Source organism: Chelonia mydas, chromosome 5 (assembly GCF_015237465.2).
Source record: "Chelonia mydas isolate rCheMyd1 chromosome 5, rCheMyd1.pri.v2, whole genome shotgun sequence".
NCBI classification, from domain to species: Eukaryota; Metazoa; Chordata; order Testudines; family Cheloniidae; genus Chelonia; species Chelonia mydas.
This window is the reverse complement of record NC_051245.2, coordinates 34531070-34556177: the sequence shown is the minus strand read 5'-3', so window position 1 is coordinate 34556177 and position 25108 is coordinate 34531070. Positions and strand designations below refer to the sequence as shown.

At 39.1% G+C, this 25108-nt stretch overlaps 1 protein-coding gene across 1 annotated transcript in view; it reads right to left on the bottom strand.

Annotated features, from left to right (window-relative positions):
• Positions 1-25108, bottom strand: part of IL31RA (interleukin 31 receptor A) — a 64243-nt gene that overhangs the window by 11636 nt on the left and 27499 nt on the right. Inside the window, 9 exon segments of the mRNA XM_043546922.1 lie at positions 919-1059; positions 3253-3399; positions 4853-4954; positions 12934-13116; positions 15257-15473; positions 17408-17490; positions 17935-18100; positions 21104-21249; positions 23992-24167. Coding sequence (XP_043402857.1) covers positions 919-1059; positions 3253-3399; positions 4853-4954; positions 12934-13116; positions 15257-15473; positions 17408-17490; positions 17935-18100; positions 21104-21249; positions 23992-24167 — 1361 coding nt within the window.

Here is a 25108-nt window from a genome sequence, read left to right as displayed (position 1 = left end):
CCATATTTTGGTGAATAATCTATTTGTCCAAAAAAAATTTGCCTAGCTCTAATCACAACTGCAGAGCTATAGACAGTACTATGTAATGGGCCTTTCCCAGGATCTCAGAACAGCTGCTTCCAGTTTTAGCTGCTGCTTTATTCCAGCAGCTGATCCAGTGCCACCCCCCCCTGCACACTACAAAATGAACAGAAAGTCAGATACAGGGGACATGTCTCAGAGTGTTCTGCCAGCAGAAATAAGGAAATGTTGGCATTCATTGTTTCTTCCATTTAACATCTTGATATAACAATTTTAACTTCAATTCATAGCTATCCTATGATCTCCCTAGGAGAAAGATACAAATATAGACAGTAAGAAAATAAGAAAAAGATTTTATATTAACCACAAGTGTGTATTGAGTATCCTACTGGCCAAGTTCAATTCAGAGGAAAATGTGATTGGTTAGCAGGGAGTTGTTCCATATGGGGAGGGGAAAAAAAAAGACAACAAGAAATCACAATGCATAAATATTTTGAGCCCAGTTTCTAAGATACACATTTTCCCCTTCTGGTGACATAGTAGGTCCCAGCCCTGTAATTAACAGACTGTAATTAACAGAAGCAGACTACTGCATGTGCGCAGAGCCACAATCTTCCGCAGAGATTCATGTGAGCACAACAGTCTGCCTGTGCATTGTTGCTTGCAGTATTGGGACCTTAGTTTTTAAAACTTTTAATCTTTTGTAGATTTGGCTTACAATGTCTTCCAATGAGCTGAACTAAATTTAAACTAATTTTTTATTTTTCTTTGTTTTGTTCAAAAAGTCAGAGGCAGAGTAGATTGGGATTGGCCTAAGAAATGCCTAAATCAAAAAACTCTGTCTCTTACACAAAAATACTGGAAAAGCAATCACAGTTAACACTGAAAATTACTTACTGAATTTCAAAGTGCTGAAGGTTATCCTGTTTCCATGGGTTCCACCAGCTTTGGTGGCTGCCATGACCTGAGCAGTATACTGGGTGTTTGCTTGCAGAGATTTCAGTCTGTATTGCAGAACATCAGAGTTCACAGTTTCATCTTTTCAGACAAAGATATTATAAATAAAAAAAGATATAGAAATTAAAGAAAAGCAAGTGTTAACCATTACAATTTTACATTTATATAGCACTGTTCACACTGAAAGATCCTCAAATGCTTTAGAGACAAGCTGAAATAAAATATAATCAAAGGGATCATCAGTGTGGAACACTGAAATTGTTAAACAGAGCATAACAATACAACATCACAGTTTAGGACAGAAAGTGAATAATTCTATATCCAACTGAAAATTCACTCTTGAGTTTAGATAGGTAAAATATAATAACCAGAGCCAATATTTTACCCTTAATAAAAGTACTATGGCATCTCTGTTATTGCAAGCTGTAGAACCTTGGTTTTATGTCTGAACTAAAATACAGCATTACCATCCCACATTTGTTCAGCACAGCACAGTCCAGTCCACCCTACATACTTAACACCACCATTATATGCCACACCTAGGTGTTTCTTGGATGTCTTCCATTCAAGCAGTGAAACAGTCAAAAAAGTTTTATTTATGAGATCTCACAGAATTACAGAAAAATTGTAGGGCTGAAAATATTTAGACCCATTAACACAAGGAAGGTCAGGCTGAACTGCAAAGAAGAACTTTAAGAACTATCAAAATAATGATTGTTCAAGTTTGTATAATTTTCTTTGTTAGACTATCCACTGTCTAAACATGAATTAGAAATGCAGAATTAAATTGTTGTTAGGGACAAGTGAATCGGTTAAGAAGCTAAGATTTTAAAATATTTGGTAAACTTTATATTGTATAATTTTCACAATCCTGCAATTTAATTGTTTCTGTGAGAGATTCTGCAGTCTGTCACTGGACCACCCACAAGATGAGAACCCCAGGTCTAAATAATTAAGGATCTGAGACAGAGGTGCCAACTCCATGGATGCTCCAAAAAAATTAGTGGATGCTTAGCACCCACCGGCAGGCAAGCTCCTCTTCCTGCCGTGGATCAGCTCTTCTGCAACAGGTAGGAGGCACTGGGATGGAGGGGAAGGAGTGGAAATGGGGCACACTCAGGGGAAGAGGCAGAGCAGGCCTTGGGGGAAGGGGTGGAGTGGTGGCAAGGCCTGTGGCTGAGTGGGGGTTGAGTACCCCCAAGGAAAATTGGAAGCCAGCACCACTGATGTGAGAGTAACAGAATCATCTTGAAAGCTGAGTGGTCTTCAGAGATAGCATGGCAAAGAGCATATTGCATAAAACCAGACAAGAAATAAGATAGCAAGAATAAGTGTGGAGATGTCTACATCATATAGGAATAGTTGCAACTTCCTTCTTCCATTTACATATTGGCAAGCGTACTCTTGGCCCCTACTGTGATTTGGGCCAAGAAGCAAATGAAGTTCCAATAGGACCCACTGGTTTGAGATTTTTTTTTTTTAAATAAAAGCTAGAATGCCTTAAATGCCTACAGACCAAGAGAGAAGCTTAAAGCAAAAATAGGAAAGAACGCCTAGCAATGGAAATGGACCTTGACACAACAAGCATTTCTGAAATATGGAATGACAAAAAGCAGTGGGATACAGCAGTACCTACCTACAAGACAGGCAGGAAGGACAGGCAATTTCCTACATCCCATCCTACATCATACATTTCCTACACACACACACACCCCTCTGAAGCCAGCCCTGAAAACCTCTCCCAGCCAAAACGTGTGGAGTCAAACTCACTGATAGTTTCCAGTCAATTGAAACTGTGTTTTTTGGTAAATAAACTATGTTAGTTGAGAAAATTTCAAACAGCTTTAGTCATCACTATAGTATCTGAATGCCTTCCAGTAGTGCATTAAGCAACATGACTACATCTGTCACATTTTTGTTTGTTTTGGTTTTTTTACTGTGTAGACATACTCTTAGATATTCTGAGCCTGGGTTCTACATAATTGAGCCCTTAGCATTATATAATTGCGAAGAGAATGACAGAGAACAGCAAAGCACATTTGGTGACCATGATAAAGCACACAAATCATAGATAACTCTGCTGCTCCCCCACCTGAAACATAACTATCTGGAAAGTGATCAGTCACCACTTTAGCCTACAAAGAGTGAAATTCTCTCTGGCAAAACTTTCTAGTGTTTTAAGTAACAACAGGTATTGTATGCTGATATCTTCATAAAGTAACAGACATCCTGGGTCAGCACACTGGTGTAACAGAGTGGAGAACTTTTACTTACTTAATTCTTTTCCACCTTCAGGTTTATAAAATATTGTATAGTTAATAATAAAGCCATTTCTTTTATCTTTTGGAATCTTTTTCCATTTTATCATAGCCTCATTTTTCCCCAGATTGTCTGTTTTTGCCACAGGACCAACTGATGGACCTACAAAAAATACAGAAATGTAATAAATGTACATAAAGTATTTTAAATGGCACAACTTTACTAAACTGTACAGAGCAGAGATATAAAGGAACAGGTACTATTTACCTAATATACCCTTTATCAGAGATCAGACACTATTCCTAGCTTTTCTCATCTTTTCAGAGATGCCATCTACTTGGGTGATGTTTGCACCTTCTCTCTTGATAATTACTGTGGTGATGATGGTATGTATCTGAACACCTCACAATCACTAAAGGATTTTATCCTTAACACTCCTGTGAGGTAGGAAACTATTACATCCATTTTACAGATGGAAAACCAAGGCACAGGACAGATTAAGTGACTTGCCCTAGTCACACAGGAGGTCTGTAAGTGGGGAATTGAACCCAGGATTCCCAAGTCCCAGTTCAATGCTCCGTCCACAAGATCAGCCTCCCTACCTATGTAATCGAAACTCTATATGCACAATTCGAAAACTATTTAGCAAGAGCTCTGTATGCTCCAGTCCACTCAAAAGGCATAACATCTCGTCCCTCTCTCAATCAACTACCACTACCATCAAAGCATCTTAACTATAACTAAATAGCATTCAAAACCAACCAGCAACTGTACCTTCATGAATAAGCCAATACATCGAGGTTTCCTTAACAATTATATGCTCTATTATCATTGTACTGTACCCAGTTCCCTGGAGGCTTCACCAGTCCACAGCCTGAAATCTTGAATCTACCACCAAACTTGGATCTTACAATTAGCTGTATAATTCAGCCAATTCACATTACAGTTCTACTAAAAACAGTAATCAATGCACGATTTCCGCCCAATGTGAAACGGCAAGATTATCTACCATTTAAACAAATCTTAATAAGGAGAAACATATATTTTCCATTACACTGTAAAAACAGAGCAAAACTCAAACTTTTCAAGCTAGTCATTTTAGTCTGTGACCCAAAATCACCCTTCCACTGGAAAAAGTAAAATTGAATATAAAAAAATTCAGTCAGTTACATCCTTGAAAAATACCGTAAACTAAAGTCTAAATGAGACTGCAGTGTTTAAGATTTGGCCCATATCTACAATAATAAAAACAATTTGAATACATTTTGTGGCAGCTTTCTTCTGCAGCTTTCTTCTACAATGTTTGTAAAGCACTTTTCTCAAAGTGCTTTACAAACATTACTCAAACCTACAACAACCCTGCAAATTAAGCTCTATACTCATATCACAAAATGGGAAAACTGAGGTACACAGATTAAATTACTTTCCATGAAATACACAGCAAGTCAATACCTGAACTGAAAATAAAAACCAGGAATCCTAACTCACAGTTCTATGCACTAATCACTACTTCCTTCCCTTAGTAACACAGGTCTTAAGCACATTACACAGATGCTATTACAAGATAGAGAGTAATACAGAGGGTTTGACCGTATTGATAGTTTAATATACATACGTCCTTCTTGAACATAAGCTTGTATGGAATGTGGAGTTCCTATTTTATTTCCATAGAGAGGATACACTGAGATATTATAGCATTTGAAGGGTTTAAAGGCACCTGTAAGAAAAAAAATATTTATCAGATACATGTCCTTCATTTAAGATTTACATAAGGAAAATAAAGTTGTATTTTCCTGCTAGTGTTAGGTGAATTTAGGAATGCTCCATACTGGTATTTTCCCTCAGTTTTTAGGAGTGCAATCTATGCTTATTCTCTTTTATACCCATTGCTCTACTTAAGCATGGAGAGAAAACAGAGAATGGACTTTATTTGGCAGCTTTTCTAAAAGCATTTGAGTTCAGACTTATTTTTCACTAGAAATATTTTGACTAAGGAATAATTATACTTTTTCTTATGTAGCAATTTACATGTTCACAGTATCTTACCATCACTAGTATTTGACAAGGCTAATTATTGTAAGTTTATGAGGTAGGACTGAGGACATCGAGTAGCTGATGATCCTTCTGTTCTTTTTCCGAAACAATTTCCATCTTTTTATTTTTATTTCTTATCAAAAAGAAGTATTCTTTAAGATGTAATAAAAGCATTTAAAAGTAACAAGGGAGTTCCTGCTGGCTCCAGCTATGCAGAATGCAGCTGCTCATCTTGTAAACAACTTGACATCAGGACACCTGAACTGAAATCTCTACAGTGACATCTTATTTCCAGGTATAATTCTTGGCAATTATCGTTCAAACCCCAAAGGTCTAGCAACCAGTTATGTGTGAGGGCATCTCCCGCCCCAACCCCTATTCAGCCAGTTGAAATTCACTGGGAGACACTTACCACTGGAATTAATGTTTGAAAACACTGGACCAGATTGTCTAGTGTAGCGACACTGCCAGCCTAATCTTATCTAAATCTACAATCAGTTTATTCAAGTTAAGGAGGATCACCCCATGATTTATCATCAGTTGTGTAAAGCCAGTGCAGAGGCTCTTGCTCTGTTGCCACTGCCTCTCTCTCTCCTTGGCAAGTTTAGCAGGGAAAAGTGGACATGGCCAGACCCTCAAACTATGTCAATTCTCCACTGCTTTTTCAGCTCATTGAATCCATTGCTGACCACCATAAATTAGAGCAGTCTCATGCTGCTAAAATGGTGCAGGGAGATGTGACTGCACAGAGTAGCACCAGAATCAGGACAATGCCAAGATGAGCTTTAAGCCACCTTTGCATACACAGGCTGACTTGTGCTCTATGTATTTCAGCCATATGCACAGTTCTGCCCCATATGCCTATGGGGTTAGGTCGAATTTAGCCATGTTAGGTTGATTTTAAAATGAATGCGTCTACACAACCAACACCATTCCGTCGACCTAAAGGGCTCTTAAAATTGACTTCTGTAATCCTCCTCAGCAAGGGGAGTAGCGCTAAAATCAACCTTGCTGCGTTGAATTTGGGGTAGTGCAGACGCAAATCGACGTTATTGGCCTCCAGGAGGTATCCCAGAGTGCTCCAATGTGACCACTCTGGACAGCACTTTCAACTCCGATGCACTAGCCAGGTACACAGGAAAAGCCCCGGGAAATTTTGAATTTCATTTCCTGTTTGCTCAGCATGGCGAGCTCAGCAGCACAGGTGACCATGCAGTTCCCCCAGAATCGCAAACGAGCTCCAGCATGGACCGAAAGGGAGACACTGGATCTGATTGCTGTATGCGGAGAAGAATCTGTGCAGGCCGAACTCCAATCAAAAAGAAGAAATGCTAATGTATATGCCAAACATCACACAGGGCATGGTGGAGAGAGGCTACAACAGGGACACACAGCAGTGCCGCGCGAAAGTTACGGATCTCGGGCAAGCCTACCAAAAGACAAAGGAGGCAAATGGTCGCTCTGGGGCAGAGCCCCATACATGTCGCTTCGATGATCAGCTGCATGCCATTCTAGGGGGGGACCCTACCACTACCACACCACTGTCTGTGAACACCTTCAAGTGGGGAGTCTCATGCAGCAGGGAGGAGGATTTTGTGGATGAGGAGGAAGAGGAGAATGAGCAGCAGGCAAGCGGTGAATCTTTTCTCCCCGGCAGCCAGGACCTTTAAATCACCCTGGAGCCAATACCCTCCCAAGGTGGGATCCCCAACCCTGAAGCTGGAGAACACAACTCTGGTGAGTTTTAAACAGTACAGGGTTTAAAAGCAATAGTGTTTAATGTCTGATTTGCCCTGAAGAATCGGGAATGCATTCGCGGCCAGTACAGCTACTGGAAAAGTTTGTTAACGTATCTGAGGATGGAGCGGGAATTCTCCCGGGACATCTCCATGAAGCTCTCCTGGAGGTACTCTGTAAGCCTTTGCAGAAGGTTTCTGGGGAGGGCTACCTTACTTTGTCCTCCACAATCAGACACTTTACCACGCCAAGCCAGTATCAAGTAGTCTGGAATCATTGCAGCACAAAGCATGGCAGCGAATGGTCCTGGGTTTTGGTCGCATTCAAGCAACATTCGGTCTTTATCTTTCTGTGTTAGCCTCAGGAGAGTGATATCATTCATGGTCACCTGGTTGAAATAGGGGAATTTTTGTAAGGGAACAGTAAAAGGACCCTGTTCATGTTGGGTTGTTTGCACTTGGCTAAAAGGGATCATCCTGGAGAATAGCCATGCGGTGGGGGGAGGGGTGAAGGGATCATCCCAGAGAATAGCCACGTGGTGGGGTGGGGGGAGGTGTGTGCTGCACATCCACCCAAAAACCACAGCCCCTCCTTTTAAATGTGAAACCCAACCGTCATTGCTTGCTGTGGGAAAGGATGGCGCTGCAGTTTGAAACAATTTCCACATGTTATGAAGGCGTAAGAAGCCAACCCCGCATACACTAGTTTATACAGTCCTTTAAATGCTTCCATTACAGAAAATAACACAAAACAAAACAGTCAATCAAATGTTAAACAAGCTAAGTGAGTCTTGATTCTTGTTCTGAAGATTGCTACGCTCGGGGTATGAAATTAGGTCGATTTTATAGAAGTCGATTTTTAGAAATTGATTTTATACAGTTGATTGTGTATGTCCCCACTAAGCGCATTAAGTTGGCGGAATGTGTCCTCAATACCGTGGCTAGCATCAACTTATGGAGCAGTGCACTGTGGGTAGCTATCCCACAGTTCCCGCAGTCTCTCCTGCCAATTGGAATTCTGGGTTAAGCTCCCAATACCTGATGGGGCAAAAACATTGTCGCAGGTGGTTTTGGGTATATGTCGTCAGTCGCCCCTACCTCCCTCCATGAAAGCAATGGCAGACAATCATTTTGCGCCTTTTTTCCTGGTTTACCCGTTCAAACACCATACCACGGCAAGTATGGAGCCCACTCAGCTCACTGCTGCTGTTGTGAGCATGGTAAACGCCTCGTGCATTATCCTGGAGTATGTGCAGAACCAGGCTAAAAGACGCCAGCACGGGGATGACTGTGATGAAGACATGGACACAGCCATTCCTGAAAGCACGGGCTGTGGCAATTGGGACATCCTGGCGGCAGTGGGGCTGATTGATATAGTGGAATGCCGATTCTGGGCCAGGCAAACAAGCACAGACTGGTGGGACCGCATAGTGTTGCAGATATGGGATGATTCACAGTGGCTGCGAAACTTTCGCATGTGTAATGCCACTTTCCTTGAACTTTGAGAGTCGCTTTCCTCTGCCCTGAAGTGCAGGAATACCAAGATGAGAGCTGCCCTGACAGTTGAGAAGTGAGTGGCGATAGACCTGTGGAAGCTTGCAACGCCTAACTGCTACCGGTCAGTCGGGAATGAATTTGGAGTGGGCAAGTCTACTGTGCTTCTCTGACAAGTCAGTGTTGTCATTTGCTTTTGAAATCTGGAGTACTAGTTTACTGAAAAGAGTTTGCTATTTTTAATTGTGCAATTTTATATAATGGAAATCAGAAAAGGGCCCACTGATCAATTAAGAGATTTCCAATTTCAGTTTACCACCAATGAAGAAATGGTTTAAAAACTAAGAAATAATTTTAACAGATCATTTTCTTTTCACTATACTTCCCATATATGTAAAATAAAAGTACAGCAAGATTAGCAAGAATTTCTGTGACCCTTTTTGCACCCACTTCAGTGAAGTAGTAGTTTTAAAAAAATTGATTTAGTTCTCACCTACTGCATATAGTATGAAAAATACTGGGGAAAGATTTAAACTGTCTCAAATATATACACTCGACAGACAAATTTCTGTATCTGCAGATAAGGAGCATGAGTTATTCCAGATAAGATGGCCATTAACACGGAAGATTACCCCTTCATATGTTGGTTGATTTCGAATCTAGATACTATAATACAGTTTAATGTTTTATGAGAATTACATATACTTATGACCAAGCCATGATTGTTTGGGGAAACTGCTCAGCAAAATTATGAAATACACTTCTGTTGAAGGGAAGGATCACATCAGATCTTCAACTACTTTGAAGCCGCCCCTAATGCACTAAGAAACTTCTGAGATTTTTAATGTGGATCGGATGGTGTCATATGGCTTTAAGTAGCAGTGTACCAGATGGACCAATAATGATATTTGTTTGTTTGTTTCTTCTGGTCTTATTTTCTCCCTGTAGCAGTAGTTTGTGCTATATTACTACTTCTCTTTCCTTCTTCTATTTTTAACCTCTTTGTTATTATATTGTATATGATTGTAATTTTCACTATTTGCAATTTCACTTTTGAAAATCAGGCCATTTAAGCGCCTAAACATGAACTTTGGAGCCGAACTTTAGGTCCCAATTTAAAAAATGTTGTCCTTAAATCACAGAAGGATACATTTTCAAGTGCATCTCCTAACGTGCATTAAAAGTACAATCTTGCAATAAGCATGATGTATAAAATTGCAAGAGATAAGAAATTATTTTAGAATTATATGTACAGATATCAATAAATAAGGCAAATGTTTTTGTAGTTATTTCTTTTTATAAAAAGACCATATGACAAGTTGCATGAGCTCAAACCCAATTAGACAAATTTGTGAAAAAAATGTAAGGTCTTTTAAAATTAGTCGTTCTTCACTTTATAGTGTTGAATCTGCACTAAGACCTTGATCCAGCAGAGAGATTTTCAAAAGCACCAAGTGTACTTAGGTGCCCAACTCCGATTGACTTTCAATGTTTTGAAAGTCAATGGGAGTTGAGCACCTTTATGCCTTTGAAAGTCTCCTCCCTCTTAAGTACACGCTTAACCTTAAGCATATGAATAGTCAATGGGACTACTCAGATGCTTAAAGTTAAGCATATGTTTAAGAATTTTGATGGATGGGGTCTTATTAATTACGATTTGACATAATAATGTGAGTTTTATTCTCAGTTTGACTGTCCGGAAATTCATTCTTCTTGATTCTGTTTCCTAAAGTTATTTTGACACTTAGATTAAATAGTTGTACTTTGGGGGTGAAATCCCAGCCTGACTGAAGTCAGTGGGAATTCCCTGGTATTACTGAATTGAAAGCCATCAAAATATTTTTAAATTTCTTTAGAACAGAGGCAAGTATACAGACAGCAACAAAACTGCCGAAGCAGTTTACCAGCCTACTGAAAGGAAAAGGGGAAACAGACACTCAAAACTGCTTAAAGAGAATCTTCTCATGCTGAGAATGCTGAATCATCATCACAGGAAGACAAAATATTGCATCAAAGGATTATGTCAAGCGAACATATTGAATGGGAGGAACATTAGCACAGCATTTATGAAAGTAGTTCAAAACAAATGCCTCTACTCAACCTAATACAGTGTTTTCAATGTTAACTCATCATCAATGGATTTTTTTTATTTATTTATTTTTTACAAAGCAGCTTTATTAATCTTCCACTTTTATAAATGTTTCTTTACCTCATTAAAAACACAATATAATGTCAGAGCATATGAAATGAAAGCTGTAGATAGGTCTTCTGATCCTAAAATATGTCCTGTTTTTCCTCTAACATTCCCAAGTGTTCCAGCAAGGCCTGAAGAGCGATGGGAAAAGCCTTTTAGGGAAGCCCCAGAGTAGAAGTCTAAATTTCTTTAGAACTCCCATGTGGTGAGGTGGGGAAGACAAGCAGGGTAGGTCAATTGGAACTGCCTCAAGACTACCTCAAGACACTTTTAGTAACTAACATAGGCACCATCTGATGTGCTACTTTCCCATTCACCTCCCAAGCCTAATCTATTTCTGGGTGGGATGGAAGGGCAGCATGTTGGATTAGTAATACATTGGCTGACAGTTGCACACAGGGATAAAGGTGGGATGGGTGAGATTTAGAGGAAGTAAAAAATTCAAACTAACAAAATATTTGCAGCTTTGATATTTTGCTTGCTTATTGTCTGCCTATTACTGTTTGTCTGTCTTGTCATATTTTCCAGATTTAAGGTATGTGAGCAGCGCTGGATTAATGCAGGGGCTTTAGGGGCTGCAGGCCAGGGCCCCAGGCTAATGGGGGCCCCAGCACAGCTCAGGCAGGCTGCCTGCATTCCGTGGCCCCCACACCGTTCCTGGAAGCGGCCGGCTGCTGGCACATCTCTGCAGCACCTGGCGGAGGGGAGGCGGTTCCACGCGCTGCCCCCACCCACAGCACTGTCTTTGCAGCTCCCATTGTCTGGTTCCCAGCCAACGGGAGCTGCGGGGGAGGCACTTGCGGGTGTGGGCAGCGCATAGAGACACACTCTTCCCCTCCCCCCAGGGGAGAGCAGAGATGTGCCAGCAGCCGGCCACTTCCAGGAGCAGCGTGGGGCCATGGCACGCAGGCAGGCAGGCAGCCTGCCTGATCCCTGCTGCACCACCAACTGGGAGCCACCTGTGGTAAGCGCCTCCTGGCTGGAGCTTGCACCTCACACCCCCTCCTGCACCCCAAACCCCTTGCCCAGGTCAGAATCCCTTCCTGCACCCAAACTCCCTCCCAGACCCGCACCCCCTTCATGCACCAAACTCCCTCCCAGAGCCCGCACCTCTCACCCTCTCCTGCACTGCAACACTCTGCCCCAGCCTGCAGCCACCTCCTGCACACAAACTCACTCCCAGAAAGACACTGATGTAACAGCTGTTTTAAGGTAAGGAGTAGGCTATTTTTAATCAAGTTAATTATATTCTACATATTAAGACTGAAATGTAACCACAGAATGGCTTTATGTTAATTAAAAGGCAAGTTTAGTATAGCGTTAATAGCCTTGATGCCATAATTGTGATCATTTTGTTTTAAATTAGGAAAAAGACTTTTACACAGGGACCCCACAATATCTAATAGCCCCGGGCCCACAAGATAGTTAATCCGGCCCTGTGTGTGAGGCAAGGACCAAATCTTCCTATATAGAATACTCAGTGTCATATTGTAGTTCTTGACTTGTGCAATTATTTTTTTAATATTCAATAATTTCCTGTTGCAACAATGTTGCCAAAGAGCTTCAAAAATATGTTCATTTCTCTTTAGCGAGAATACAAATTTCTACTCCAAAACTACCTGTCTTCATTTCCCAAGAACTGGAAGACATTCAATTTTGTATTTCCTTGTCGCACTCATCTGATCACACCTAAACAACTATGTATTTGGTAATTGGCCCTAATAGTACAGAAGTTGAATTTTTATTAAATATCTGTATATAAAGCTTTTGTTGCTATTTTAAACTACTTGCTAGTAATGTCAATGTTTTTTTTTTCAAAAGATTACTTAAAATTAAAATTATTTATAAGTCTCTACTTGTTTATATTAGTCAATTTATACGCAAAATAGGTGCTGCTACAAATATTGAATGGAAAGGTTCAAAGGCTACTATCCATTTCTGCTTCATGATTACAATCTTGTCCACTGTATGCTGTCATGTGCCGGTGACTCTCAGTCTTATTATCTTACTAAGCAGTGAAAAATAATTGTGTCTGTGTGTCACCATACTTCTGCTAGACGCAAAAGAGTATGTTGCCCAAACCCCAGAGAAAGATACTACAGTATAACACACAGCCTATGTTAAACAGAGAAACAGAATACATTTTCTTGAACAGAAAATCTGTATTCTAGATTTAGGTTAAGTAGTAACTGATGGAGATGTGAAAATTATAAGGTCACGCAAGCATAGTCAACTTACCTTTCTGAGCTGTCCACTTTGTAGTATTTAATATATATTGCCACGATCTACCCATTGGCTCAGTCTCCAATTCCTCATACCATTCAATGACATATCTGCTTACTTCTGAAACTGATGCTTCCCATTCCACAACCATTTGTTCATTTAAAGTAAATGTCCTCACTGTATCAATCCATTTAAAAGCTGCAAAATAACACTTAAAAATTAACAGAAATAGTTATAAACATTTTAATAGAGCAAACATCCATACTAGTGTACCAATTTAGCAATGAGAGATTCAGATTTTTATCTATAGAACCGTGTTTGACTTAGGAAAAGTCAAACAAGAAATTCAGCTTAATTGTGTAAAGCATTGTTTTATTTATTTATTCATGTACACACACACACACTATCTGATAACACAGCAAACAATAATGGAATTGTTACAATAAGATGTGAAAGTAGATGGGTGCATACACAAGCAGAGACATGAAGAATTGGAATATATATCCATACAGAGACCTACTTTACATTTTATTGGCTGTAGTAGAACAGAAGCGCAGGTTTTGACTTGTGATTTAATAGGAAATAAGGAATCAATGACAGAGGCCAATTAGTTCAAGACTGACAGTGAAGAAATAGGGAATAATCAACCACAGAAGAGGAACTGAGAGGATGCCAGAGCTGGCAAAGTAGAGGGACCAAGATGGGGTACAGGGACAAGAGATTAGATCACAACAGGGAAGTTGATGGGAGCACAGCTATAAAAAAAAGTAATATTATAGCGGATACAGAAGCGGACAAGGAGACAGTCGAGATCAGAAGAGATGTGATCACATCTGCATATACAAGTCAGAAAGCACCTTGCTGTTTTCTGACCACATTGAAATTTGAATATGAGCAACGTTGGGAGGTCAAAGCGGAGGGAACTCCAGTTATCTTGGCATGACAAATGAACACTTGAGGAATTCAACAGGATTATCTCAGTATATCTCCCTTAATCATTTCCCTGCCTCTGCAGCGGCCTCAGATTCTGGTGCACCTCAGTCTCTCCTATTCTCCGTCTGTGGCGCATAATAGCCGAGCCTTCTGGGGGCTGTAAAACTTTGGTCTCATTTCATTTGTTGGGTTAGTGCGTGGGTGCTAGGTGGTGTTGGTGGCCTATAATATACAGCAGGTCAGATTATCTAATCTGGTGGTCTGGCCTTAAAATCTGTGATCCAAGAAAATGACAGAAGAGATCTATGTTTTGTTGGTGTTAATAGGCAGACAGACTGTAACAATGTAAAGATAAAGGAGAGTCAAAATAAGACTCCAAAATCATAGAGCTGTGAAGTAAAGGAGGGTTCTTGAACTACTATTTGAAACAAAGTGCAAAGAAAAACAGAACTGTCTGTTTAACATAATAAAATAATGACTCCTATTAATGGCCTTATAAACAGGAAGCACTATTGCAAATAGGAAAATATATGACAAGCTGAAGTACAATGACATACCAATGCTTTAATACATTCTCCTCCATACCAGATTATGCTGTTCCATTAGTCTATTGCACTTTTGTTAAATAAAGTAGTGAAACTAGACAATCCTGTACCGATATAGTGATGAGCTAGATGACTTAAAAAAAAAACAACAAGGAATACTTGTGGCACCTTGGAGACTAAAATTTATTTGGGCATAAGCTTTCGTGGGCTAAAACCCACTTCATCGGATGCATGCAGTGGAAAATACAGCGGGAAGATACATACACACACACACACACACACAGAACATGAAAAAATGGGTGTTGCCATACCAACTGTAACGAGACCAATTAATTAAGGTGGACTATTATCAGCAGGAGAAAAAAAAAACTTTTATAGTGATAATCAGGATGGCCCATTTCAAACAGTTGACAAAAAGGTTTTTTTTCTCCTGCTGATAATAGCCCACCTTAATTAATTGGTCTCATTACAGTTGGTATGGCAACACCCTTTTTTTATGTTGTCTGTGTGTGTGTGTATATATATATATATCTTCTTACTGTATTTTCCACTGCATGCATCCAATGAAGTGGGTTTTAGCCCACGAAAGCTTATACCCAAATAAATTTGTTAGTCTCTAAGGTGCCACAAGTACTCCTTGTTGGGTTTTTTTTTGCTGATACAGACTAACACGGCTACCACTCTAGATGACTTAATAGGTCTTCTCCACCTGTAGAATCTAGGACAAAAAAATCTCTACCACAATTTCACTTTCACTGCAACAGTACTTAAGACAGGCAAAATGAATTATCACATGGATACAGAAAAGGCTATTTCAGTGATCCAAGAGAATATCTACCACACCATTTTATAAAACGTACTTTTTTCACCAACAGATGGAATTCTTAGAGTAGCCTCAGGAGATTCTCCAACAGAGTTATACGCAACAAGAGATATCACATAGGCTTCTCCAGTTAAAAGGAGCATGGCCATCTTGTCAGAGGTGTTGTGTGTCATTTTAAAAGAAGCATTGTTTTCTGGATAGTACTGTATTTTGTAGCCAAGTAGACACTCAGAAGATGGAAATTCTTTTAACACCTATTAAAAAAGTTAATAAAAAGTTGCATGTGTTTTGTAATACTGATTCTATAATCGAAAGCACATTTAATAAGTATATAAAACATAAATACTGGACACATTGCCAGGACTCCAGAATTTTTCCCTTCTCTACCTCTGGATTATTTTCATGCAAACATATTTCAGTTTCTCAGTAATCTGTTTTCCAGTTTTCCTCATTTGGTTACTCAGAAAAGAGATTCCTGAAAAATATTTGGTGAGCCCATCAGAGGGTCAACATTCAGAATGTTCTTCCAAGTACTTCATAACAGAAATTCTAGAAACAATTTGAAATGTTTGAGCATGCCAGAGGGTATATTGGATTACTTTCTGGAGAATTAACTATGTTGCATTCTAAAAACAGATTTTATTGGATTCTAATAAATGTAAAAGCTTAAAAAGTCTGTTAAAATTACAATTGATCAGATAATAGCAGCTGAAAATATTTATACAATGAATATTACTGTTTTTCCATCAAATTTCTTCAAGGAATTCAGTTTTTGGAATATGTTGTTCAATTGAAAACTGCAATACCCAAATTATTCATTTTTCTTGCATTTGACCACTCATATTAAAATATATTTTAATCACTATTTCAATCAAGATTCTAAAAGCACAATGTTACCATTTAGTTCTTATCTCCAACATGGTCAAGTGGTGATAATTTAATCAAGGAGGTTTCAAAACTGCAAATTAGAATAGAACTGTGAGAAATTATATTAACTAACATTGACGATCATGGCTTAGCAGTCAGTTTTTGCAGGTCATGTTGAATATGATGTTGATGGGAACACTGAGCCTTGGGGTGACTCTGGGGGATCAGATTGTTGCTTTGGTGGGTGTGCATGAAAACTCTGTGGGCATGGGAGGCAGTTATACTTTGTGTAAAATTAATATGGCTAATATAATGTTATGGAGGTTAAACTATATAGAAGGAATGTGCATTTTCCCAGGACGTGTGGAGTGCCTATTGGAGAAGGGGTAAAAGAAATGCAAACAAAACATGGTACTTAATTAAAATCCTATTAGGCTCCAAAAGGGGCCACAATAGGTTGTGCTTTCTTTTTCAGATCTCTGCATGTTTTGGAGCAGGAGATGAAAGTGGAAAGTCATCAGAACTCTGGTGGAAGTAAAATGTTTCCCTTTTAAGACAGTGTCTGAGCTGCTAACAGCTTTGGATCCAAAAGCAAGCTAGTAAGCCTCTGTGTAAATGCAAATTACCTAGCTGATGGGCACAAAGGAGCTGCAAATAATGAATACATCCGGTCAGCAAACAAACTATTAGAAGACTCAGATTATGGCCCTCCAGGAAAGGGAGGTGAAAAAACAAGTCAAGACTGAAAATAAGGGGGACAGGTTAACCTTAAGGGGTGTGTGGGTGGGGGAGATGGGAACAGGGAATGGGGGTAAGGAAATTGGAATCATGTTTTGCTAAAGGGGGAAATGGGAACAGGGAATGGGAGTAAGGAAATTGGAATCATGTTTGCTAAGGGCAGGAATGGGAACAGGGACACAGGTGTAAGGCTCTCTGGTGTCAGAGCTGGGAAGGAGGATACCAAGGAAGGTAACTGGAATCATGCTTGCTCGAAGTTCACCCCAATAAACATCGAATTGTTTGCACCTTTGGACTTCGGGTATTGTTGCTCTCTGTTCATGCGAGAAGGACCAGGGAAGTAAGTGGATGAAGGAATAAGCCCCCTAACAGATGTCAGCAGGGTCATAGGGTAAATCCTGACTGCAAAGTTGTAGTCAACATCGTGTTAGTTAACAGAAAACTTCTGTAGGTTCTGTTCTAGCTTTGTATGGAGTTCATCTGAGCCAGACTTGACAGACCTTTATTTCCTATAACACAGATGACAAAATGCAATTTCTACTGGAAAAGGCAGTTCGGATTTTAAGATCATGGGTGTACATACCTTCCACATAAGATGCACATATCTATTTGCAGCTGACGGTGAAGGTTCGATTACTCTCCACAAATCCACTTTTCTTGAGGGAGCTATTAAAACAAACAATAAAAAGTAGAAAACTTGCTGTTACTTTTTAAAGAAGGTTAACAGCAGTGTTGAAATTTTTTTTCCTTACTGACCCTTGTATACCTTCTCTCTATGTTGCTATCAGTCTCTTATTTCCATTCTTTATGGTCATTTCTCTCTTCTTTCCTAGCTTTATATTTTTATTTCTTTTAAACAATCCCCTTTTTTCTCCTTCATTCTATATTCCTCACTGTTCAGATCTCTCTATCCTGTTCAGTTTGTCTCCTGTTCTGACCTCCCCCTTCTAGTCATCTTTAATTGAATGTATTTGTTTTCACAATTTCAAAGCCAAACTATGACATCACCCAACTGAAAATATGCCAGAAATAGTCTGCTAGTATTAACTTCTGTGCCAAAAGATTCAAAATTAATCCTGTGAAAAACTATGTTGTAAACCATTAGCCTGCCTTGTTGTTCTGTTTTTCCTATTTTCTCTTCACTCCATTCACTCCAGATTTCTGATCCAACACAAACACATTGAATGGCAATAGCATACTCTGTAAAATCCCATAGATGCGTAAGATTAAATGATGTTCTTCTTTTATTTTGATTCATGGTGAAAACAACTGTTACCTAAAAGTGAAAACATGAACACGAAATATGTTGTCTTTATTAACAAAAAAAAAAATAAACCTCAGCAGATGGTTTATCTGCTTAAAAACCTCCAACACCATATCCATCATGCCTCCCAGATCACCCATCCAGTATGAATAAAAGGGAAAGCTACTTATCTTGTAAATAGTGCTTGTGTGTGTAGCATCCTCATTTCCGGATCTTTGCAATTGTTCCACAAGATTGGCACCAGCTTTTAAGGTTACATTTTACCCTTAATGGCAGTAGTAACGGAGTAGACAGCATGAGCTAGGCTCTCTGTTGGCCACTGCGCCCTGCCCTCTCTGAAGCGTCAGTACTGTCCTACAACTGTTTCAGTCATCTCCAACTGCATGGGAACCGAAGGTCCCAGCAATAAGACAATCTAAAGATGATCAACATATCTGCACCAATGAAAAGACAGAAAAAACATGCAACAAGAGAAACTCCCCCTGAAAAATTATCCTCCAAACTCTGAAGGGAAACAGGTAGATGAGTGGCAGTAATGATCACTTCGAAGAAGAAGAATTATATGGTTTATAATTTTCACCTACTCTAAAGAGGTCATCAGAACAAGAATCTCAGTCCAGGAAAGCAGGGAAGTGCTATGATTGTCCCAAAACAAAAATGAGAGCAAAGCTAAAACATGCAGTAACCACAAGGCCGACACCAACAGTGGGAACAGGGTGGATTTTTTTTTCAAATGTATACTGAAAAGGGGGTAAGATAACCTCTTAAATCAACACTGAAGATACTGAAGTGTGACAATCAATCAATAAGGAAAGGGGGGAACCACTCAAGTCTCAGCCAACTGAAAAAGAGAAATGCATAAAAAACTTTTGGGGTGGGAGTGGGGAGTTTGGCTACCTCTAAGTTGGAGACAAGCTTCAGAATATGGAGAGTCTGAAATCAAAATTCCCACCTGGAGGCCAAATCCAAGAAATAATGCTTTGTAAATGTGTGGAGAGAGGACCAGAAATCTACGATGGCACCCCTGGTGGCTCCCTTGTCTCTTATTAAGTGAGCCTTGATATGGCTTCTTCCTTTCAGCTCAGCCAAATCATAGCAATACAAAATACAATCAGACATCCCTGAAATGGTCTCCAAAACAAAGAGTTTTGTGCATTGTCATAAATATAAAGGGAAGGGTAAACACCTTTAAAATCCCTCCTGGCCAGAGAAAAAAACCTTTCACCTGTAAAGGGTTAAGAAGCTAGGATAACCTCACTGGCACCTGACCACAATGACAAATGAGGAGACAAGATACTTTCAAAGCTGGAGGGGAGGGAGAAACAAAGGGTCTGGGTCTGTCTGTGCGATGCTTTTGCCAGGGACAGAACAGGAATGGAGTCTTATAACTTAGTAAGTATTCTAGCTAGAGATGCGCTAGATTCTGTTTGTTTAAATGGCTGAGAAAATAAGCTGTGCTGAATGGAATGGATATTCCTGTTTTTGTGTCTTTTTGTAACTTAAGGTTTTGCCTAGAGGGATTCTCTATGTTTTGAATCTAATTACCCTGTAAGGTATGTACCATCCTGATTTTACAGAGGTGATTCTTTTTTACTTTTTCTTCTATTAATATTCTTCTTGAAGAAACTGAATGCTTTTTTCATTGTTCTTAAGATCCAAGGGTTTGGGTCTGTGGTCACCTATGCAAATTGGTGAGGATTTTTATCAAACCTTCCCCAGAAAAAAGGGGGTAAGATTTGGGAGGATTTTTGGGGGAAAGACATTTTCAAATGAACTCTTTCCTAATAATAATAATACCAGTGTTAGACGTTTGGTGGTGGCAGCGAAAGTCCAAGGGCAAAGGGTAAAATATTTTTTACCTTGGGGAAGTTTTAACCTAAGCTGGTAAAAGTAAGCTTAGGAGGTTTTCATGCAGGTCCCCACATCTCTACCCTAATGTTCAGAGTGGGGAAGGAACCTTGACATGCATCTTCTAAAAATTTGAATTCATTCCAGTTAGAACCCCAAAGACTTAACACTGAGCATATGAAAAAGCGCTTTTTGGGGAAGGACATGTGATTATAGGAAGAATGTTGGATGATAGGCTCATTAACAGGTGGAACTTCAACACTACCTTGGAGAAGAATGTCAGTTAAGTCTGCAGCCCCATCTTATTCTTATAAAATCTAGTTAAGGTAGATCCATCAGTAGGGCATGATGCTCACTCATTGTGCAGACTGAAGCCATTGCAGCCAGGAAAATGACCTTCCACGTAAGAGACTTAAACTCACAGGAACTGGGTGCCTCAAAGAGCTTTCTTTTGTCAGATCTCTCAGGACCACATTCATAACCCTGTGACAAAAGGGTTTGCTTTTTTTTAATGAAAGGTTTTAAAAGTATCAAGCCATGCAGAGACCTTCAGCTAGTTTGTGATAGGCTCAAATAGCTGCTAAATGTATCTGGAGTTATTTTTATAAGTTGGACTCAGACAGGTGGACAAGCTATTTTTGTGAAGGGAAAGCAGAGGGGCCCACAGCGAACCATTTCCACTTACAATTGTAGATCAGTTGGATTGTGAGATGCCAGGAAGACATAAGCCACCTTCTAGAACACACTGCTTACACATTTTTATCCTGCCAGAAGCCAAGCTGTCAGAGAAACATCTCCTACATTTGTTCTAATCTAATCTTGAGTGAACATAACTATTGTATTTGCCAGAAAACAATAGGAAGAAAAACATGTTTCATTGTTGGACTGACTGAGGGTACCTCCACTGAATTTATCCTAGGACAAGTAAGGAGTAGGATGGGCACTGAAACAGACAGAAGGTCTTATCCCTTGACAGTGAAACAGAAGGTCTTATCCATCTCTATTTTCTAAAATTCCAATATCATGCATGCTTATATTACATTTGAGTAAATATTAGTTATTATTAGTGATCTTACACCCTTGCCTTTTGTCATCAGCATTTAAAAGGATCGACATTTATGTCAGTGACAAATGATCTAATATTCTGAAAATAATGATGTAACTTACCGAAGTATTTGAATTTGTATTTCTGTATCGAAGACGACAATTTAAATCTAGTAATGCTGGATCAGGTTTGTCCCACGTTATGTTAAGTAATTGCTTTACACCAGCAATTTTTTCTACTGAAACTATCTTAGGAGGCTTAGTTTTCACTGGAATTAAGAAAAAAAGCTTTCATACTTTTAAATAGAAAAACGTTCTACAACTTGACTTCAATTAAAAGTTTAGAATACCTTGAGTATGTAAATTCTAGGAAGAGTTCCTTTATTATTCTAAACAATGTTAGTTGTAACTTACTTGCACATATCAATGCATATCACATATATACCAACTGTAATTATGAAAAACTACATATAGGACAGAGATTACATACACAGCTAACTATACTGTTTGTAGACTAATTTCTTTCATATGTAAATGTATTGAATTATTGTTTCTATTTATAATGTGAGTACCACATTCTCCTCTCTAAGGCAGAGGACAGAGAAAATAACAGAGCTGCAACTGAGTCCTACCTGGAGAAATAAGGGAGAACTCAGCTGGAAGACAGTTCAGGGGTGACAGGAGTTTGAGGGAAGGGTGGCAGAACTGGAATGGGCAAGTATTGAGAGGAGAGACTAGGCCAGACAACTGCTGCTGATGTAGTGGTAGGTGTCACAGCTGGGAAGTATCCACTGAGGAGGTTGTACCTGTTTTCCTCAGTGTGATCACTTCACAGACAGAATTTTCACATGAACAAAACTGAACTGTAATTGTCAAGAGTCTTTATGTAGATATAAAAATGTGGACTCCATCCTATTCATATTCTAACCTAGCTAAGCTATGGCAAAGCATAACAGAGGAAGAAGTGGAATCAGGCATGTTGGAGGGAGGAAGAGGTACACAACATAATTTTAATGTTGCTTGGTTTTGTATGATATGCATAATGGACTTATTTATTTTAAATGATTCACTAGAAGAATGGCACAGTGGAGTGAGCAATGTAGGGATTCTGGGAAAAGATAAAGCCATTTGTTTACTTAGAGCCAAATCCTAAAATCCTTTTGGATGCTGAATAGCACTTCAAATCTCCAATTTAAGTCGAAGTGCTACTTAATATGCCAGATGGTTGGAGAATCTGACCTTCATTTACTAATCCATAAAAAAAAAAAAAAAATCAGTAATTCACACTAGTTCTTACAGTCATTAGTAAATAAATGTACTGCATTACGTGTACAACACTGGAAGGGCGTTTAATCACACATTGGTAATGCACTAATGAGGGTAAAGTTTTTCAACACTGATCTGTTGCAATATGCTGAAAGAATTGATATGGAAAGGCAAGGAAGCACAACCATAATCAAAAACCTCTTTCAATGAGAGACATACAAGTCTTAAAACAGTTGATGAGCTCTCACCAGACAAATCTGAACATCAGAGAACCACAGTGTTATTTGACACAACTGACGGTTCCTGTTCAGGAGACACTTAACTTAGGGAAGTGTTGAGGTGATTGGGTAGGCAATGTAATAAGAATCAGACTGACATAGTTTGCATGTATCAGATTATGAAAAGAGCTTTTGCCAATATGCTAATCTCTTCAAATATATAAATACATTTTACATATTACTTACAGTATATATTACACTTTAAGAGGGAACAGCAAGGTAATGTACTTTGATTAATAAAATTTTGTAAATGTTCAAACAGTAATGCAGATTCAGTTCTGGATTTTGGGTGGAGGGTGCATGGGAAGGATTTGTTTCTTCTTTAAATAGCATGTTCTTGCTGTCTATCCAAGAACACAACTGCTTTGATTCTGCTTTCCCACTGAATCATCCATAGAGCCCCGCGCAGATACAAAATTTGTATCTACAGTCAATCTGCAAAAATGATCCATGGATATAAAGCAGATTTGCAGGGTTCTAATCATCCATATTAATGTATTCCACTAATTTTTTAATGGTAGAGGTGCAAAACCAAAGTAAGAGAAAAAGGTGGCGCTTTTTGAGGTATTTTTTTTATATAGGCCAGAATTTTCAAAAATAAGACCTAAACTTTGGTTCATAAATCCACATTGAGGCACTCCAATAAGTAGCATGATTTTGAAAAGTGCTGAGCACCCAGGATCTACCATTAACTCCAATCTCCTGGATAAGGGTCTCTTTCTCTGCTACTTCTCCTCTGTGCTTGTGCCCTCAAACCAGTAGTCCAACTGTGGACTGCAGACCAAGGCTGAAATCTGACATGTATATCCCCTTGTGCTGTTCCCCTTTCTCCTCCAGGAACACCCCCAGTTGGTAGTGCTGATCCCCTCATGAGGAGCACAATTACTAAAATGAGGACTTTTCTGGAAGGGAGAGGTAGCAATACATGCAGGAGCACATGCCTAGGAATATAACTTAGGGAAAGTATAGTCAGGGGGGTTAATAATGTGGAAAAGGGATACAGAGGGGCAGATATTGTAGTCTTAGCCAATAAATCAGCTGTGGTCCTGCAGAGTGGGGCACATTTGTGGGGAGGGGCAGCTATATAAGAGTAGAGAAGAAGGGAATATCTGTTTATAAACTTTAAGGAGGTTTATTGGCTTAAGAAGCTGTCAGAAGACGCAGCAAAATCAGTGTAAGGCAGCTCCAGATGGGATGTTAGGGCAAATCATACACCAATACAGGTGCGTATTGAGGACTCACTCAAATCAGTGCAATGCAACCAACTGAAGAACAATTATTCAAGTGCTAAGACAGAAAAGTATGCTGTATCCTCAATTTGATATTCTATTTTTATTTTTTGTTTTAATGCTTTTCACTTGATTTTTATAAGAAAGCTATTCTGTATAATTAAATGTCAGCATGGTTTTATTTGATCTCTTTTGTTATGTAGTATTTTATCTTTAAGTATTTTACAAAAGTAGTTACCTATTTTATTCATATTTATAGGAACGCAATCAGATATGCCTACACCCAAGACATTTTCAGCTTTCACCTGACAACAATCATCTTCAGCAAATGGAATATACGGGGGGAAAAACGAACATGATCCATTGTTGCTTTGACAGGTATCCTCTTGAAATGCATCCATCAAATTTTGATCCCTGTCATCACAAAAAACAAAGAAAATTTAATTTTCAACCCTTTCTTAAATCAAGGACAACTAAAAGAGTTAATGGGCTTAGTTTTAATTAGAGAGACAAGGTGGGTGAGGTGGTAATATTTATTGGACCAACTTCTATTTGAGAGAGAAAGAAGCTTTTGAGACCTGAAGAAGTGCTCTGTGTAAGCTCAAAAGCTTGTCTCTCTTGTCAACAGAAGTTGGTCCAACAAAAATATTACGTCACCAACCTTGTCTCTCTAATATCCTGGGACCAATACCACTTCATAAAATGTTAGATTCAATTAGCAATTATAGTTTAAAACATATATTTACTAAATTCCATACAACAAGCTATGTTCTTCTAGTGAACTTCTCTTAAAGGAAGCTTAACTACCAATAAAAGCCATTCCCTCAATGTATTGCCCCTGCAAATCCATACTGTAGGATTTTGTTCAAGTCTTAGAACCATTTAAAAGCTGTTAACTGTTAAGAAGGTATATGTGCAGCCAGCACAAATCCAAACAGATGTAACTGCAGTGAAAATAGCAACATTCAAGGAGCAGCAGTGAACAGAACAATCAATTTAATGGGGAATCCCTGAGCCTTGTTAATACCAGGTTAAAATCCCAAACAGGAGTATTTCAGATAGATGTACACATGTAACACCCCTCTTGAAAAGCATTTCATAGCAGGATGCATGAACACAGAAGCATCCTCCATAAGAAAAAGGCAAGAAGCAATGAACTACCACATACATTTCAAATGTGGAAAAAGACAAGCCCGACTGTACCAGTGACAAGATATACCCTGGAAGTAGGAAACAGAGAAACTTTTTGAAAGAGTTTGTTCCATTTCAGCATACACTTTCCTCATAGATGGTGTGTGTTGTGAGACTAACAAAACCTGTTTCATTTCATCTGACCATGAACAAAATTCTTCATC